Source organism: Lygodium microphyllum, chromosome 17, assembly GCF_053477565.2.
Source record: "Lygodium microphyllum isolate KBCC chromosome 17, Lygodium_microphyllum_v1.1.10, whole genome shotgun sequence".
NCBI classification, from domain to species: Eukaryota; Viridiplantae; Streptophyta; class Polypodiopsida; order Schizaeales; family Lygodiaceae; genus Lygodium; species Lygodium microphyllum.
In genome coordinates, this window is record NC_141151.1 from 15,647,742 (window position 1) to 15,665,781 (window position 18,040).

At 40.9% G+C, this 18,040-nt stretch overlaps 1 protein-coding gene across 3 annotated transcripts in view; it reads right to left on the reverse strand.

Annotated features, from left to right (window-relative positions):
* Positions 1-368: 368 nt before the first annotated feature.
* Positions 369-18,040, reverse strand: part of CPR5 (protein) — a 55,623-nt gene continuing 37,951 nt past the window's right edge. Inside the window, exons 4-5 of one of the 3 annotated variants that reach the window (XM_087697053.1) lie at positions 1,173-2,435; positions 369-1,082 (exon numbers count right to left, since the gene is read on the reverse strand). In XM_087697053.1, the coding sequence (XP_087553179.1) occupies positions 513-1,082; positions 1,173-2,435 (1,833 nt within the window). In that variant the 3' untranslated portion in view covers positions 369-512. The remainder of the gene's footprint in view (positions 1,083-1,172; positions 2,436-18,040) is intronic. The other 2 variants (XM_087697055.1, XM_087697056.1) reach the window with 2 other exon arrangements.

Here is an 18,040-nt window from a genome sequence, read left to right on the forward strand (position 1 = left end):
GCATGTCAGCTAGGATCATGACACATATCCCATACATCCCACTTATAATGGCATTGCAGCATGCAAACAATTGAGAGGACAAAAAGAAAACAAGAATAAACCCAAGTCCTTCAATCTATAATTGACAAACCACAGTCACTAGAGAGAGCTGCATCTTTTCCCTTCGGTAAGCTATGCATTTACAGCACAATGTACAGTTTTGGCTACGTTCATCTACAGGAATTCCTATCGAACAGCATAAGAACTTGCACACTGTATTGTACTCAATGGAGCTGTTAGATGTGGTACATAAACTAACAACAAGATTCCTGATTTCTTGCTTGGCCACTACATTCGGAACATGCAGAACTTAAATGCTAAGACAAAAATAACCGACAGATCTCGTCTTCCAGAAGGACGTTCAGTTTACAGGCACAACGTGCATAAGGCTTGGTGTAAGCACTATGAACAAGAAATGCACACCTCAACTTATCTTACACTGGGGCTGCCTTCCAGTACTATGAAAACAAAACTTACACTACCGTCCACTCCAACACAGAAGTAAATACTGGGGATACATTATTAAGGAGGATCAAAAGAAGATCATTCATCACAGAGCTGAATGAACCAAATGGCAGTTGCCCAGCTAATACAGGGAGCAGCAAAACCATGGTTGCATGGAAAGTGAACTTTCTAAGCCAGTACGGAATTCCAAACTTAAACCGACTTCTAGACAATCTGCCATGCAGTAGCCTGTAAACAAAAGGGGTAAAACAAGTGGCCAGAGCATGGACTGTACAGAAAACTTCCCATACAATAAGCCACCGGAATCCATCGCCACCTAAGCTGTCTACAGATAACTTCCCTGCAAAGCCACAGACTCCTCCAAGGACAATGATAAGTATTGTCGTAGGCATTGACTGGCTTGAACTAGTCACACTTTGTCGAAGAAGTGATGTAGCCACCACCAAAACAATGAGTAGCCCAATAAATATGCGCCCTGTAACAGTCACTTGGCATGTGAAGTACTGTAACTGACCCACCAGCCCATCTAACGAGTTATATAACCAATTGATATGAAATCCTGAAGACCTGTGGCGTTCCTAAACATGCCAGAACCAATCAGAAAAATGAGTTGATTAGACCGTTCATAAGATAAACTCTGCTAGGAGACAAGGTTCTGAAGCCCATACCTTGACAGCAGGATGGCATGTCGACACCATGTCACTTAGCAATGTGAAAGAATACTTCTTGACCCCATATGCCAATGACAAGAGCATGACAAATAGACCAGCAACCAATTCATCAGCACATGTTCTACGGAACTCAACATGCACAGCAATCATTCTGTGTTCAAGAGCTGTGCTTTCCTTAAAATTTGCTTTAGACCTACTTAAACTCAGATTCTCTCGCATCAGTTGATTAGACACAGATGTCAGTTGTAATTGCTCCTCATCTAGTGTAAGCCGCCTGAATAAATGGGCCAACTCAACAGATTTGATGTAGTTGTGCTGCTCCTGGACACGCACAGATTTCTCAAAAATATTGAGAATGGTCTTCTGCCAACTGGCTTGGACTCCTGCTGTTGAAGGACCTGCTAGCACAAGAGCATCCAAGAGCCCCACTGTTGGCTGAACAACTTTTGTCTGATCTTCAGTTACACTGCTGGCATCATCATTTTGCAACTCAAATCTAGGTGTTGCTCTTTCTCCACCAGTAGACCAAACCCAACGTTCAAGCTGATCATCAAACCCATTTGAAAGAGGCATTCTCCTGGCCTCAGCATCTTGTCCAGAAGAAATGTTGGCTTGTTCTACATATGAATGCTCTACATGTGACTGGTCATTCTTCATAAACCCTTGTCCGTTAGACTCATAGGATTGAAATTTTTGACATGCCATGTTTGTAGATTTTCCAGTGTTACTGTATAACGAAGGCAAAGATGGGCAATCTTCTTCATGCGTAAGTTCCTGCAGCTTTGCCTGCTCCTTGTTCCTACCACCACAGAGCTTGCCAGAATTCTCCATCTTTACAGGAGTGTCAACCTCATCTAGCACATCCTTGCAGTCTGGGTTCTGCTCAGCATCCCTTACATGCAATCTTGATTCTGTCTCATCTAGATGTGGGGGTAACCTGGGAATTACTTCATTCTCAGTCAACTGATCAATCATTGACTTCTTTACAGATACAGTGGTTCGCCATTCTGGATGGTAATCTTCAGTGTTTGAAATGTATGGGGCCTTAGTATTCAAATAATGTAATTGTTCAGAATTAACTGACCCTTTGTGCTCAATTTCATTGCAAGCACAAGCTGTTTCCCTTACCCATTGATGCAATGTACCCCCATCCCTCCCATCTTTAGAGAAAGCCTTATGAACCCTTTGAATGACCTTATATGTGCTCGAAAATGAAGCTAAAAAGTCCTCAAGCACTTTCTTAGAGCCATCAGGAATGACCTGCAAATAATCAAATATGATGCATAACTCTCTCTCTCTCTCTCTCTCTCTCTCTCTCTCAACATAAAGTAGTTTGAATTACTGTATTGAAATATTTACAAAGGGCCTTCAGGAGAACCACAAGTAAACTCCAAGAGAGGTAGAAAACAACACATGGATCCAAAAGGCCACAAAAAAACATGTCTACAAGAATAGAGGAAGGAATCATGAAGCAGTCACAACCAGGGTGGTGTGAATGATATCCATCCATGGTGCAGCCACCTTTCTGAGTATAACAATAGCCAAAACTATGAAACTATTTGCCATAACAGCAATCCTCGAACACAACTCGTGTGACCATGGATAGCCAAGGCCGAATCAAAGATAAATGCATTGCCAATGACCAATCCAAAGCAGAAAATGAAAAAGACAAGGATGCTCTGGCTGTAAAGTGGTTGTGGACAGCATCGTGCTTAAAACCCAAGAATGGATGATGGTATGCTGGCACATCACTCTACGTCCATACTTGGGAACTAAAAACCCACACCTATCTAGCAACTCAGCAAGAAATAAAATATGAAAAAAAGTTTGATCACATGTGATGCTAAAGACATGTCTACCACTAGAGACCTTGCGACCATGCAACATATACCCTGTAGGGAGACCCCCAAAAGGAAACTATTGAGCTAAAAATTCATTAGCCTGACTTAAACAACCCAACACATGCTTGATCAATGAAGAAACCATCTTATTTTAAAAAGAAACATGACCCTACAGAGTTGTTGTGTCCCACATACAAAACCCTAATTTAGGTGCCCCAAACTTTCTATAAATAGGCATGCAACCCACCACTCTCTCAATCTCATTTTTGCAAGTTTCAGGAGCCATATCTCACACCCCATTCACAAAGGACATGGCAATCTAAGCTTCCCCCAACCATCCACTACCATCTAGCTCCCGATTCCCGCCTTCGGTTTCATCCCGCAGCTGTCGACTAGTACCCTTGAGCTATCGCCTACAGACAGATTGTTGTGTTTGCTGCTGACATCATCATCTAAAGCTATCACCATCAATCAAGAGCTGCCGCCTTGACATTCTCTCTCTTCTCCAATCTATGTTTAATGTTTTTGGCTGCCAACTAACAATTCTCTCTCATCTCTATTGCATTTGCACCTAACAATTGTCACCCACTTTTTCTCTCTCCTCATGTACCTGCGTTTTCAGTCTTTCTCTCTCTTGCATTGCTGTCTGCATCAAATCCAACCTTCCCTAGCTGCATTTGCTGGTGTTCGACACTCATAGGCTGCCTTTGCTGCAATTCAGGATTTGCTAGGAGTACGACACACTCTTGATCCCAGAGATACGAGTTCGAGATTCAGTATTCATTGCATAGTATATTTGTTGCATGAGCATTGTATATTCAATATTCATTCACTTCATTATTCATTGTATTCACTGTCTCTCATTTATCCTAACCCTAACCCTAACTATGTTCTATGTTTATCAGTCTGTACATTGTCGTACGATTGGTTTTGCATTTTCTGCATTTAGAGCATTTCTTCACAAAAACCTCATTATAAAAACTTTCCCACTAACGAAGCTTAAACCTCCACAGTTGAAGCAACTAATCACACCACTTAGCTTTACCATCTCAAGTAGATCAAACTTTATTTGCACTCATCTCTTTATCTCAACTATCTTATGATAAACAAGATTGGCTGATCGTTTCAGGAAATCATCAAGGCACACAAAAGCTAGTCTAACCATGGAGGTGAGGGTTGAAATGCAAGCAAAGGGGAATGAGTCATGACATCAAAGCCGTTCCTCTAAGTTCAACCAAATCAGCCCAAAAACCCAAACAACACAAAAGAGTTTATGGATACGACTCGTTAGTGCCATCCTATTGAACTTATCACATTCCATGTGCTTATCATGCCAATCAAGCAGCCTGGATGTGGCCACCTCAGTTTGCAATGAGTTAGACTCCTTTCTAGAGTCAAGAGGACCTCTCTCTCTCTCTCTCTCTCTCTCTCTCTCTCTCTCTCTCTCTCTCTCTCTCTCTCTCTCCGTGAAGATAATTGAATTAAATAGTAAATATTTACATCAGACCATCAGGTCATCACAGAAACTGACGAAAGTCTACCAAGACTTTAACACAAAGAAATCACACAAAAAGGACAACTGGAGTAGAGCGAACAATAGCCAGCCAAGGAGCAACAATGTCAAGAAGAACCAGGTCAGTTGACATCATAGAAGAAATCTGCCATAGTGCTAAACCTAGAACACGGGCCACATGACTATGGATGCCCGATACTGAATCAAAAATAAAGGCATTCCGAGTACGCCAAATATGCCACAAGGCAGTCCATCTAAGGAAGTGGAAAAGACAAGAATAATTAGAATGCAAAGAAGCCACAGAGGGCATCTTTCCCATAATCCATGAATGGGTTGTTATCCAGTGCTGTGTTGCCGAGAACCACACGTGGGAAATAAAACTCCAAATTTGTCGAGCAACCAGGCAAGAGACAAAGAGATAAAGCAATGTTTCATCACATGTGGCGTGGAATACACAACGACCAACAAAGATCTTTTAGGCACGTAGCACCTCCCCAGTTGAAATACCACCAATCAACAATCTCCACATGAAGACTTTACCCTAATACAGAACCTTAGACTTCCAAAGCTGAATGAATCTATTAAATGCGGGAGTCGTTTCTACCGGTGCCCCCCTACTCAGCTATATCGAAAACGAGTACGAGAAAGTTGTCTTTGATTCTCCACCCAGCCGTGTCTAGGAAGTTGCTGGCTAGAACCCCAAATCGTGACACCCCCACCAGCCGTCCACTTCAGGTGAGTTATACTATTTTTAAACTCACTTACTTCCTAGGCTCCCCTTGACCCCGTTTGGGCACCCAAGGCCCCCGGACGGTCATCTCTCGCACTTGTTCCCCAACAAGTTACACAATAAATGTAAGATTTCGTCCCCCTTAAGAATCGGTTTCGTCCTTGAAAATGATATTTGAAAGGTCCATCTGTAAATTGGAAAACCTTTTCCTTAAGTACTTACTCGCTCCCATGTTGAGCTTTCTTCTGAACAATCTTTCCATTTGACCAGATATTCTTGATAAATAGTATTCCTTGTTTGTCTGTTACGAACATTTAAAATTCTTTCTGGTTCATGTGGAATAGATTGGTTATCTAATAGCTCCTCAATGTTATCATTTAAGATCAGATTATCTATATCACCCAGCTTCTTTCTTAGCTTACATGAAAAACTGGATGTGTTTTACTACCAGTAGGGAGTTGGAGCTTGTAAGCCTATTTTCCCACCCTCTTAAGTATTGTGAAAGAACCACAATACCTAGGTAAAAGCTTTGGACATCATCCCGTTTTCATGGTTTTAGTTTGTTCAGGCACCTTAAGATAGACCGATTCCCCTTCTTCAAAGGAGATGTCTCTTCGGTGAGGATTACCATAATCTCTAGCTCGATTTTAAGCTTTCTTAATATTTTCTTAAGCAAATTTTAACATACTATTCATATCCTCCAAAAATTCCTTTGATGCCTGAACCTTTTCCTTATGCAGTCCTATTGCATGAGGAGCTTTGGGCTGAAACCCATACAATAGCATAAATGGACTATATCCAATGGAAGAGTGCTTGGCACTATTATATGCAAACTTTGCTATCGATAAATACTCTTTCCAATTAGTTTGCCTTTTACTTACATATGCTCTCAACATATCTTCAAGGATTTGGTTAACCCTTTCAGTTTGCCCATCAGTTTGCGGGTGCTCCGCCGTACTTATGCTAAGTTAGTATCCAATTTCCTAAATACAACATGCCAAAATTGACTATCAAATTTTCTATCCCGATCAGAAACTATATTTGCCGGAAGGCCATACAATCGGTATATGTTCTCTATGAACAATCTAGCCAATTCTAGTGTTTTAACATCAGTTGAAGTTGGAATAAACCTAGCCGTTTTGGTTAACCTATCCACAATCACCTACATAGAGTCGTGCCCCCTCTGTGTTCTAGGTAATGCAACAATAAAGTCCATGGAGATACTCTCCCATTTTCCCCAAGGAATCTCTAATGGAGAAGCCCTCCCATTTTCAATCTTTTAGCTTTATTAACCTGGCATTTATTACATTTGACCACATAGTCAAGGACGTCCTTATTCATTCCAGACCAATAGAATTGCATTTTAATAAGACTATAAGTCTTATTAACTCCTGGATGTCCCGCACTAGGGTTATCATGATACTCAAAGATTATCTGGCGCCTTATTTCTTCATCTTTCGGGACACATACCCTACCCTTGTAGAGTAAATAACCATTATCAATGGTAAAATTCTTCCACTTGAATTCCATTTGAGCAACCCCTGATGCTCCATTTCCTTGTTGAGCATCCTCAAATGTTCCTTCCTCAGTGGAGGCCCTTCCGTTTGGATCTCCATTTTCTATTGTTTCCCATATGTTGGAATATGCCGAATCAGCCTAGCATTTCCCTTTTAAGGATTCAAGAAAATCGGAAGTGAACTGAGTAAAAATCAATTCATTTATGATGGGCATTCTGCTGAGTGCATCAGCCACTATATTATACTTTCCTTTTCTATGCCTTATCTTATAGTCGAACTCTTGGAGGAGTTCGGCCCATCTGGCTTTACGCCCTTGCAGATCCGGTTGGTCATTAAGCCACTTAATGCTCTCATGATCCGACAAGATCAAAAGTTTGACACTATATAGATAGTGCCTCCATTTCTTCATTGCATGTACTATTGCATACAGCTCCCTCTCATAAATAAAATAATTCTGTTTTGCACGGTCTAATTTCTTGCTTTCAAAAGCAACTCGTCGACCTTCTTGTAATAAGACCGCACCTACTGCCCTATCACTGGCATCAGCTTCAACCACGAATGGTTTATTGGGATCCACAATTAATAGTACTCCAGCTATAGCAATAGCTACCTTAAGTTTTTGAAAACTTTTATTTTGGTCTGTTCCCCAATTAAAGCTCTTCCCTTTCCCTTTAAGTTGGTCCGTCATTGGAACAACTATCTTGGCATAATCTCGAATGAATCTACGATAAAATCCAGATAAACCTAGGAAGATCTGCAGCTCTTCCAGGTTCCTTGGAGATGGCCATTCAATAATTGCCCTTACTTTTTCTGGATCATTCCCTCTTTCGAGATAATATGCCCCAAATACTTGACCTCTTGTGTGAAAAATTCACATTTAGTTTTCTTCGCATAAAGAAAATGGGTTTTTAACAATTGGAATACTAATCGTAAGTGTTCTAAATGTTCTTCTCTTGATTTACTAAAGATCAAGATATCATCCAAGAAGACTACTACAAAGTGTCCTAGATAGGGCCGTAACACACTATTCATCAGCTTCATAAAAGTAGTTGGTGTATTAGTGAGGCCAAAAGGCATCACCAAAAAATCATAATGCCCATATCTAGTACGAAATGTCGTCTTAGGAACATCCTGGGCCTTAATTCTTACTTGGTGATAGCCCGATCTTAGATCAATCTTTGTGAAGAATTTTTCCCCTTTTAATTGATCAAAAAGATCTTCCATTCTGGACATAGGAAATTTATTCTTCACCGTTATTTTATTAAGTGCTCTATAATCAACACAAAGTCGCATAGAACCATCTTTTTTCTTCACTAATAAAATTGGTGAAGTCCAAGGTGAATTGCTGGGTTGTATAAACACTTTATCAAGGTAATCCTTAATTTGTCTTTCAACTTCTTGGTGCTGTGTTTCACTTAGCCTGTAAGGTGGTTTAGAAACACGGCGTGTATCCTTATCTATGTCAATTGGGTGATTTACATCACCCCTATTTGGTGGAAGGCCACTAGATAAGTCAGATGGAAACACATCTTTAAATTCATCTAACAAACCACTTAATTCATTATTTACATTTAACTCACAAGCATAAGAAAATTGTTGCTTTATATTACAAAAAGTAAAATTGTCATGTACAGGGAGGGACCATAACATATATACCTCAAAAACTTCCTTCTTTATCAACTTCTAAACTTCAAGGAAACACATCAAAGGGTTATCAGATACTTCATGTTCACCTTCAATCACAAAAGTCTTACCATCTCTTTCAAATTCCAATGTATTATGATGATAACTACGCTTTAAGGATGGTTCTAATCCCCATAGCCACTCCATCCCTAAAGCAATATCGGCTCTTTTCATATTCATAATTTGAAAATCAAGCTCATCTTTATATCCTTGGATCTCGATTTCCAAATCGGATACCATTGTATCCCATATTTTATTATCCTAACCTTGCATCATACGAACAACATATTGATGCTCGCTCTTCTGTTGAGGAAGTTTCAACTTTTTGACAAGTGCATAACTTATGAAGTTGTGGGTGGCAGAGTCATCAATCATGACTCTAACCCTCTTTCCCGCTATCAATCCATGCACTCTAACTAAATCATGTGGCCCAAAGGTAGGCTGCCACATAGAAGTTGACATACAACACCTGTGTTGTACATCCTTGTGCAAGACCTCTAAAGATTTATACTTTTCATGCCTCTTTAATTCCAAGGTATGCACTACATGGATTTGTTTCTCTTTTCCCTTACCCATGTTCTTATCCTTTCCTTTATCTTCCCCCTTTTTCCTTTGAGGGCAATTCCAGGCAGCATGGTTAGGAGATAGGCAATTGAAACACAGCTTTTCTTTTTTGGCCTTATCACAATCATCTTGACTTAACTTTGGCCTTACATATTGTTTCTTTTTAAAGGGTTGTTTCTTACCCTTAAGGAATGGCATTTTCCTTTTAGATTTGCCTACAAATTTTGAGGCTTCAAATTCCCTAGTCTTGGGCTCCGTATTAGTGAGACTAGTGAGTGCACCTGGACGCGTATTATCTTCATTGATTAATGCAAATTTAATTGCCTCTTCAAGCGTTTTAGGTTAACTGCTTTTGACTTCCTTTTTACAGGCCTTATCTAGTCCCCTTATGAATCCTCTTATCTTTTGAAATTCATCTATTCCTTCCAATTGGAGGATTATCTCACGATACTCCTCGAGATATGTCAGCAAAGGTCTTCCCTTTTGTCTGACAAAATCCCAATCTTCTTAATTTCTTTCCATTTCATTTTCAAGAAGGAATTTTTTCAAAAAGACCGATTCAAATTGAGCCCAAGTTTCAGGTATTTTATTTATCTCCTTTAAAGTTCTCCACCATTTATATGCCTTTGGTCCCAAGGTTAAACTAGCCTCCAACGCTTGAAGATGTGGTAAAGTATTCTTTAATTTTTGCAAGTCTTTCCATTTTTGTTGAAAGTTAAAGATAGTATCTTTATTTCTATCTTTTTCCTCCCCATGAAACTGAGGGGGTTTCATATCTTTTAACACTGGGTTATCCCTCAGCTTTTGGTGGGGTTCCCTAGGCTCTTGCATAGTCACATCTAGATCTTTCAATGAAGATGGAATATCTGAGGTCTCTACCTTACCTTTATCCCTTTCTAGTAATAAGGCTAATTGGGATTTTATTTTGGTGAGTGCTTGAGTTAGCAAGTCCATTTGAACCCCCTGTGTTTGCACACAAGCAATTAAATCATCAAATTGTTCTCGTGTAGCAAAAAATTCTTCCCAATATTCTTGTATTTCCATTTCATGGGGATCCACCATAGGGTGGTCCCCGGAGCTAGAACCTTCGGTTACCCCCTATCTCTCTTTCCCCTCCCTCTATACACTGGAATTAGAAAGCAAATATAAGAAATTTGCGTACAAAGATAAGGTACTTCCCTGATTACAAAGATAGGACAGATGTTGATGGCCTCTATAAGGTAGAGATGGCGCGAAGAACAGTGCAGCTGGGAACACGGCCTATCGGCAAGAGCGCTGGGTAAGGGTGTGATTAAACACCCTCACCAAGTCGCGTGGGCACAAGGCTATGACCAAAATTATGATTAGAAGCGAGACTTAGCCCAATCATGGTCGCCAACACGGACAGTGACGATTGGCATGGCCTGACTTGAAACCATCCGTCATGGTCGCCAACACAAAAGGTAAAGATTAACGTGGCCCGACTACAGTTTTCGTCGTGATCGCCATCGCCAACACAGAAAGTGACAATTAATGTGACCTGACTGCAATTCTTGTCATGATCGCCATCACGGACGTAGTCGAAGCGGCTCTAATACCAGTATTAAAAGCGGGAGTTGTTTCTACCAGTGCCCCCCTACTCAGCTATATCGAAAACGAGCACGAGAGAGTTGTCTTCGATTCTCCACCCAACCGTATCTAGGAAGTTGCTGGCTAGAATCCCAAATCGTGACTCCCCCGCCAGCCATCCACTTCAGGTGAGTTATACTATTTTTAACTAGGCTTCCCTTGACCCCGTTCGGGCGCCCAAGGCCCCCGAACAATCATCTCTCGCACTTGTTCCCCAACAAGTTACACAATAAATGTAATAGAATCTTTCTTGCCACTTCTTTTTGCCATCCCAAATATGCCATAATTTATTAACCTTTCTAGTGACCCATCTCTTGGTCTCCACCATCTAATGATATATCTGGTTAGCAAACCTCTTCTCGAAATCATCAAGAAGCACAAGCATCCAATCATGCCATGGATACAATGACTGTAACACAAGCAAAGGAGAGAACCTCTGAAGTCTGACCTATATGGATGATCAAATGTCACAATATCCACAGGGCACCCGAAAGTGCTGACGAATACGCCAAAAAGAATAAAGACGGAACTGCCCAAGAATAACACCAAAAAGAATTTTCTGCAACCCCAAATGAGCCATCCGATTAAACTTGACTCTCTACAAATCTTTGTCCGGCCAATCCAACAACCTAGCGAATGCCAGTACTTCTCCTTGCAGTGAATTCTCCTCCTTACGAATATCAGGAGGGTGCCAGACTGAAGATCTTCTGCCAGGATGCAATCAAATGAGAAAGGAGAAAACGTCGGGAGACCTTAATAGGCCTCGAGAAATTAAGCACATGCCACCAGGAAGCATGAATAATCGTACTACCATGAGAGATGCCAATCTTTTCAATGAAAATTTTAGCAATATTTGACCAAGGATGACTCTGTACACATAGAGCCAACAAAAGGGCCAACCTCAAGGCTACCATATGCAAATTAACATCCAACAAAGGTACACCCCCCATCCTTTTAGGCATAGTCACACGCTGCTATGAAAACCACACCTATCGTCCTAAACGATTGCCTTTCTTTTTCCACAATATGAATCTAATAGACTGAACCAATTCCAAAAGGGACTTCTTAGTCCAAGGAAGCAATGGCAAAAAGAACGATATCATATTGATCATAATACATTAAGCAACTTTAAGTCTGACATTAAAGGCCAACCTTGAGATTTCCAGTACATCAACCTGCCATGAATCCAGGAGGCCATCCAATTCAATAAAGCGCGGGGAGCTACCTCCACACCGATAGGATATCCCAAGTGTTTGGTTATATTTCCATTTGAGATCACAATTCCATGCCAACCCAAGGCCTGCAAATCATTCTCCGCACATGAGAGTAGTATAGACTTGATCAACCAACTTATCCAACAATGAGAGCATTGGGTGAGTCACTAAAGCGAACAACAAAGGGCTAAGAGGGCAACCTTGCCGAAGAGACTGAGATAAGGCAATTTCCTCCATGATCCCTCCATTAAGAGCAGTACAAGCCACAGCACCCTGACTAATGGTATCAACAAGAGAAATCATGTGAGGACCGAATCCCATTGTAGACAATAATTGCCACAAAAAAGACCAGCTAACATGATCAAATGCCTTCTTAATATCAAGCTGAAGCATAGCTACCTACTGGCCTGAAGCTTTAGCATAGTCAATTTCCAATTGAACATTCAAAATGTTATGCATTATATTCCGACCTTTAATGAAACCATATTGGCATGGATGAACCAAGCGCGGAAAAACTTTCTGCAATCTGTTGGCAATGATTTTGAAGAAGATTTTATATAAAGAACCCATAACAGAAATGGATCTCCATTGTTTCAAAGAGGTTGAAGAGCGAACCTTGGGCAACAACCGAATGACGGCAATCTTCAAGTCTGAAGGCATCATACCAGAATTCCACACTTGCTGACACAGGCGAGTTAGTGCAACAATCGAATGACAGCAATCTTCAAGTCTGAAGGCATCATACCAGAATTCCACACTTGCTGATACAAGCGAGTTAGTGGGTCCTTAAGTTGTTCCACATGAGCTGAAAACAGCTCATTAGGAAGCCCATCCCAGCCACGACTTTTCCTTCGGGGCAGAGGGGACAGAACTTCTACTTCATCTTCTAAAATATCAGCCTCCATTAAATCCACCCATTCTGGTTTAACCTGATTACTAACCAACTCGCAAATATATCGACGAGCAAAGTGAACAACATCAAAAAAATTCTCTTGCGGACCCAACAAGGACTTATAAAAGTCAACACTCATTCGAATGATAGAGGCAGGATCAGTCACCATAGCACGCTGCTCATCCATTAAACGCACAATATTTTCCTAGGTATATTTCTGGTGTAAACAAGCAAAGAATTGATGGAATTGACAGTTATTATCGTATAAAGCTTCAACTTTGGCCAGCAATTTGTATTTTGCATATTCCTCTTCCTAAAGAGATTGAACCCTGTCTTTCAACCATTCAATGCATGTGAGCAAGTCATCATTAGAATCCCCTGATTGACTCAAAGACAAGGAGTGGGCCAATAAAGATTGGGTATGCTGCAATCCAGCACGTAAAGAGGAAGCATGCTGAATACCGTACTGACAGGATAACTCTCGTGCATTATCCCTAAAAACAGCCCATGCATCATGCTGAATACCATACTGACGGGATAACTCTCGTGCATTATCCCTAAAAACAGCCCATGCATCCATCCTTCTAGATAGAACCTTCAAGCTAAAAGAAGTGATCAATTGCTGAACACATTCCGAAAATTGATTCTACTGCAAAAAAGATTGATTAAAACGAAGAGGCAACCGAGCAAGGAGAGCCTTAAATACATGAACAGGTCTGTGGATCATTTCCAAGACCAAAGGATAGTGATCTGACAAGACATGCTGTCGTTCCACCCACATGTCAATGATTGTAGGAAGAAAGGAATGGCTCTGGCAAATGTAGATCCTATCCAATCTGGCCCAGATATTTGGATGCTAAAAAGAATGATAGATATATCCTGGTTGTGATGGATACATCCAGGACCACATATCAGTTTCAAAGACACAGCTGCAAGGGCATCCCAAGCCCGTCGCTCAAGACCATCCATGACTAAGTGCAGAGAAGTCGCCTGATCCCTAGATACACATGCATTAAAATCACCCATGACAAAACCTTAACAAGCCATGGCAAGGCAGTGCAAGTCATCCCAAAGTTGACGGCCTTCCCGTGTAGTAGAAGGAGCATACATGCCCACCAACCACAAAACCTCTCCCTCATAGTATATCCAGAATCACAAACTGGCCACAAGGGTCTTGAGAAACCAACAATGGTTGCAGGGAGGATTTGACAACAAACATAACTCCTGATTTATGAGGAGCTCAACCACTAAACAAAAAAATATATAATCCTTATAAGCATAAGAAGATCCAGCCAAAGCGTGTTGTTTATGCTCCACAACACAAAATACATCCTAATTTCTAGCTAACACAACTTTCCACAACCGATATTGCTTACTATCTGAAGAGATACCTTTCACATTCCACAAAGCAATTCTCGTGATAAATCAAAAATGAGAAAAACTATTGAACCACCGCTTTTCCTTTACCTTTTACATCTATAGCTTTAGCTACCTGGAATCTCTCCATCTCACTTCGGATTACATCTACAAGATCTGCCCTCTGCAAACTCTCTCTCTCTCTCTCTCTCTCTCTCTCTCTCTCTCTCTCACCCAAAAAAAAACATCCATCCCAACCTTGTGGGTGGGTTGCATGGGTGCACATGTGTGAGTGATTCTGCCTCTTTTCAACATCACATCCAATGGAAATGCCTTGTTGGTTATGAGGCTGCATGGTTTGAACTCTGTTTCTAATAGCGAAAGATGAGCCCACTGATCGTTGCGCTGGCACAGCTCCATTTAACACTTCCAGGTATTTAGGAGGTAGTGCACATTATCAAAAAGAAGTCAAAAGAGCTGCACTTGAAACAATAGAGGCAGCAAGGAGCTGTTTGATTCCAACTGAGATAGCTTGTAGCTGTTGGTAAGCAGCAAAGGCATTTTACCAGACAAGGCACATAGACAGCAGAGGTTGCGTTTGACCCAGACAACTGCAGCAAAGGCCATGTTTACACCAAGTAAGGTCAGAGGCAACCAAGAAAGGCACCAAATAGCTGCTGTTCAGCTAAGATTGTCACTTTAATCATGGATGTGGACTCCCTATGCTCTGTGTTTTCAGCAAAATCAAACTGATATATTTGTGTTTACAGTAAGCACAAACAACACAAATTATTTTTGTACTTTCCTTTCAATATCAAAGTTCTGATGCTGATTATTGTATTTGGAAGAGAAATGCACCTGCCCTTGGCTCAACATGTTATTATGGCACATCACAAGCACTGAGCTTGCCCCTTGGGATAAAAAAAGCCAAGGAGAAGTGGGATCAGATCATGCAACCTGCACAAGCCTGGTATTCTGTCTTTCAGATAAGGTTTTTGGTTGTGTCCCTGGTTACTGGTCTCCCCATCAGATATAGTGCTCTTTGAGACTTAAGTTCACAAGTAAAGAGATACTATGCAGATATGGTAGGGAGACTATTTAAATGCAAAAAGATAAATGCAGGTGTTGAGCCTTGAGGATCAATAGCACAACTTGAAGGTTGATGATTACAAACAAGGTAATGCAGTGTCAAAGAGTTAAGAGTTAGGATGTAAAGCCATTGGTGAGACACTTACTGATAAGAGTGAGGTTGATTGTCTGTTAAAGAAACTTCTCAAATCCTTTTTCTCCATTCCCTATTGTTGTTTCTGTTTGGGAGATCTCCCCACCTTGAGGCTTCACAGCATCTTTCATCATCCAAGACAAAGGGGATCCTTGTTATCAAGGGTTTCTTCTGTTTGGGAGATCTCCCCACCTTGAGGCTTCACAGCATTTTTCATCATCCAAGACAAAGAGGGTCATAGTTATGGCAAAGGTGACCCAAAACAAAGAAAAAAAAGATAAAAGTCTGATTTTTGGCCATTCTAGAGCAAAAAAGGCTGCCTTGGTGGAGGGATGGATTGGAATAGCAGCATGACTATCAAACTACAACAGCACCTATCACACGGACGTGAAATTTTTGAGATGCTTTGCTCTTGCTCAAAACATTTGATTAATTTAATAGTCAAATGTGCAATGTTGTAAGGCACATGTAATACACATGGCAGCTATTTCACAATAATAGGCCAAGGACCCCAAGGATGCAATAGATGTCAAAGGCAAAAGTTGTAACAACTTTTGGGATGCATTACAACCTGTCACTTCTTATCGTCCGATACCCCTTCATGAGCAAGTCGAAAGCATGTATGTGAGCTGCCCAAAGGAATCAAGGATTTTTGCATTAAATCCATCATGTTTGGTATGTCTCAACTCATAGAGACTGCTCTCACCGTCAATGCTTTGCCGCATGGGAAGGATTTGGGCTTCCAAGAGAGTGGGGAGGAGAAGCTGAATAAAAAGTTGTCTAAGGCTGAGAAAAGGGGTAGATCTGAAAATCAGCCAGAAAAGAGCCTAAACCAGCAAAGAAAGGGCTGGAAATCATTGGCACGACGTAGGGAACTAATGGCTGCAAATAAACGCATTATGTGTGAACAAAAGGGTCACATTGCTAAGGACTGTCCCAATAGACACACAACTAGAAAATCAGAAAATCAACGAGACCCTAAGGGTAAGAAGCCCAAAACATCAGTGGGGTTGGTGCCCGATGTTGTTAGTGATCAAATGATGATGCTACTGAGTTATGTTGTAACCAGCCTTCCTCCTCGGATAGGGTGGTAAATCCCTGATTACAACCTAATTATAGCAACAAACAATAATAGCAAATCTGAAAATACAAATTTACCTATTGATCTTGGACAATGCACACCCGATTGCCCCCAAAATTGGCACCCCTTTCGGTATTTCTTTAGCTTTATTGAAGAAAAAGTTGATTTACAATGGGATTCTCCCAATCCCTCTCGGTATTTCAACTCCCCTTGCTGTCCAAAGTGACCAGCAAGTCTTCAATCTATTTTGCCCCTTGATTCGGGCACTCAATTGGCATTCACCCACTTCATAGACGATGGAAATGCCCCAAATTCAATGGTTGGCTAGTCCTCCACCTAAATTCAACTGAAATTCACCTTCAACCTTGTTGAATCCAAGTCTTAGAGCTTCCAATTTCTGGCACGCTTCCCAAGGCTGCTGCTAAACCCTAAGTTCTATTGTAAATTAAGGCTTACAACAAAGAAATTTGCAATCTCTCAGCCTCGAAGGGTCCAAATGCTGAGACCTTGGAAGCAAGGCTATGAAATAGCTGGGAGATGAGAGGGAAAGCTATATAGAGAGAAAATTCAGAGTTTTGTTGCAAAGAATGACTAAAAATCAGTCAAGTGCAGCTATTGCCCTGCCACAACAGCATGTAGATGCAAAGAACTGAAGAAAATTAGTCAATTACTATGGTTGCCTTACCTCAACAACTTGTAGATGCTGTCTCCTACTGTTGATTGGTCTTCTTCTGCCCCTGGCTGCCTCAGAAGGTCCTCCAATGGCTGCAAATCAGACCAGCAGCCTCCCCTCCCTCTCTCTTGCAAGCTGAATTTATAAAAATGCTCTCTCCAACCCCTGAATACGTTTTTCAGTCTTGCATGGGCATTTTTGATAAGTGGCAACCTTCCCAAATGGTTTTTCCAGTATTTTTCATAATTCAATATTAATTTTCAGCCTTGAAATACTGAAAAATTAATCCAATAAATATTTCAGTGCCCTGAAAAATAATTTGACTGGCCAATAATTAAATTGGCTAGGCAACTTCCATTTCCGAGTGTCTTTGTGCCATCTTTGACCATCAGATTGGCATTAGGTACCATTAAACGCCGCTTCTCTAGTGTCACCAACTAACACTTATGGCCAAACGAATTTGACATCCCGTGATTTCTTCGGGTCCTAGGCTCGTAAATTTACTTTAACCCTAGTTGAACCTCACATGTGCAACATTTACTTAATCATGTGATTTAAAATTAATCCACATGTTAAGTGAGGTTTCAAAAATACATGTCCTCATGACATATGTAGAGCATGGAACAAAATCAAGGATCACCATGCTTTTATCTTCTTTGATAATGGTGCACGAGCCAACTTCATCTCTATAAATATAGCATCCCATCTAGGCATCAAAGAGGATGAGATGGGACCCATAGGAAAAGTTGGAATGGCATACAAGGGGCCATGAAGAGCCTGTCACACCGCTCATTAAAAAGCTTTGGTTGCACATTCAAGGATATGTGGACAACTGAGAGTTATTTATTGCTCCACTTCAGGGTTGTGATGTTTTGCTTGGAATGCCATGGTACCATCGTATACATGCAATGATTGATTCATGCACTAAAGTGGTTACTATTCAGCATAAGGGCAAGACCCATACACTTGAT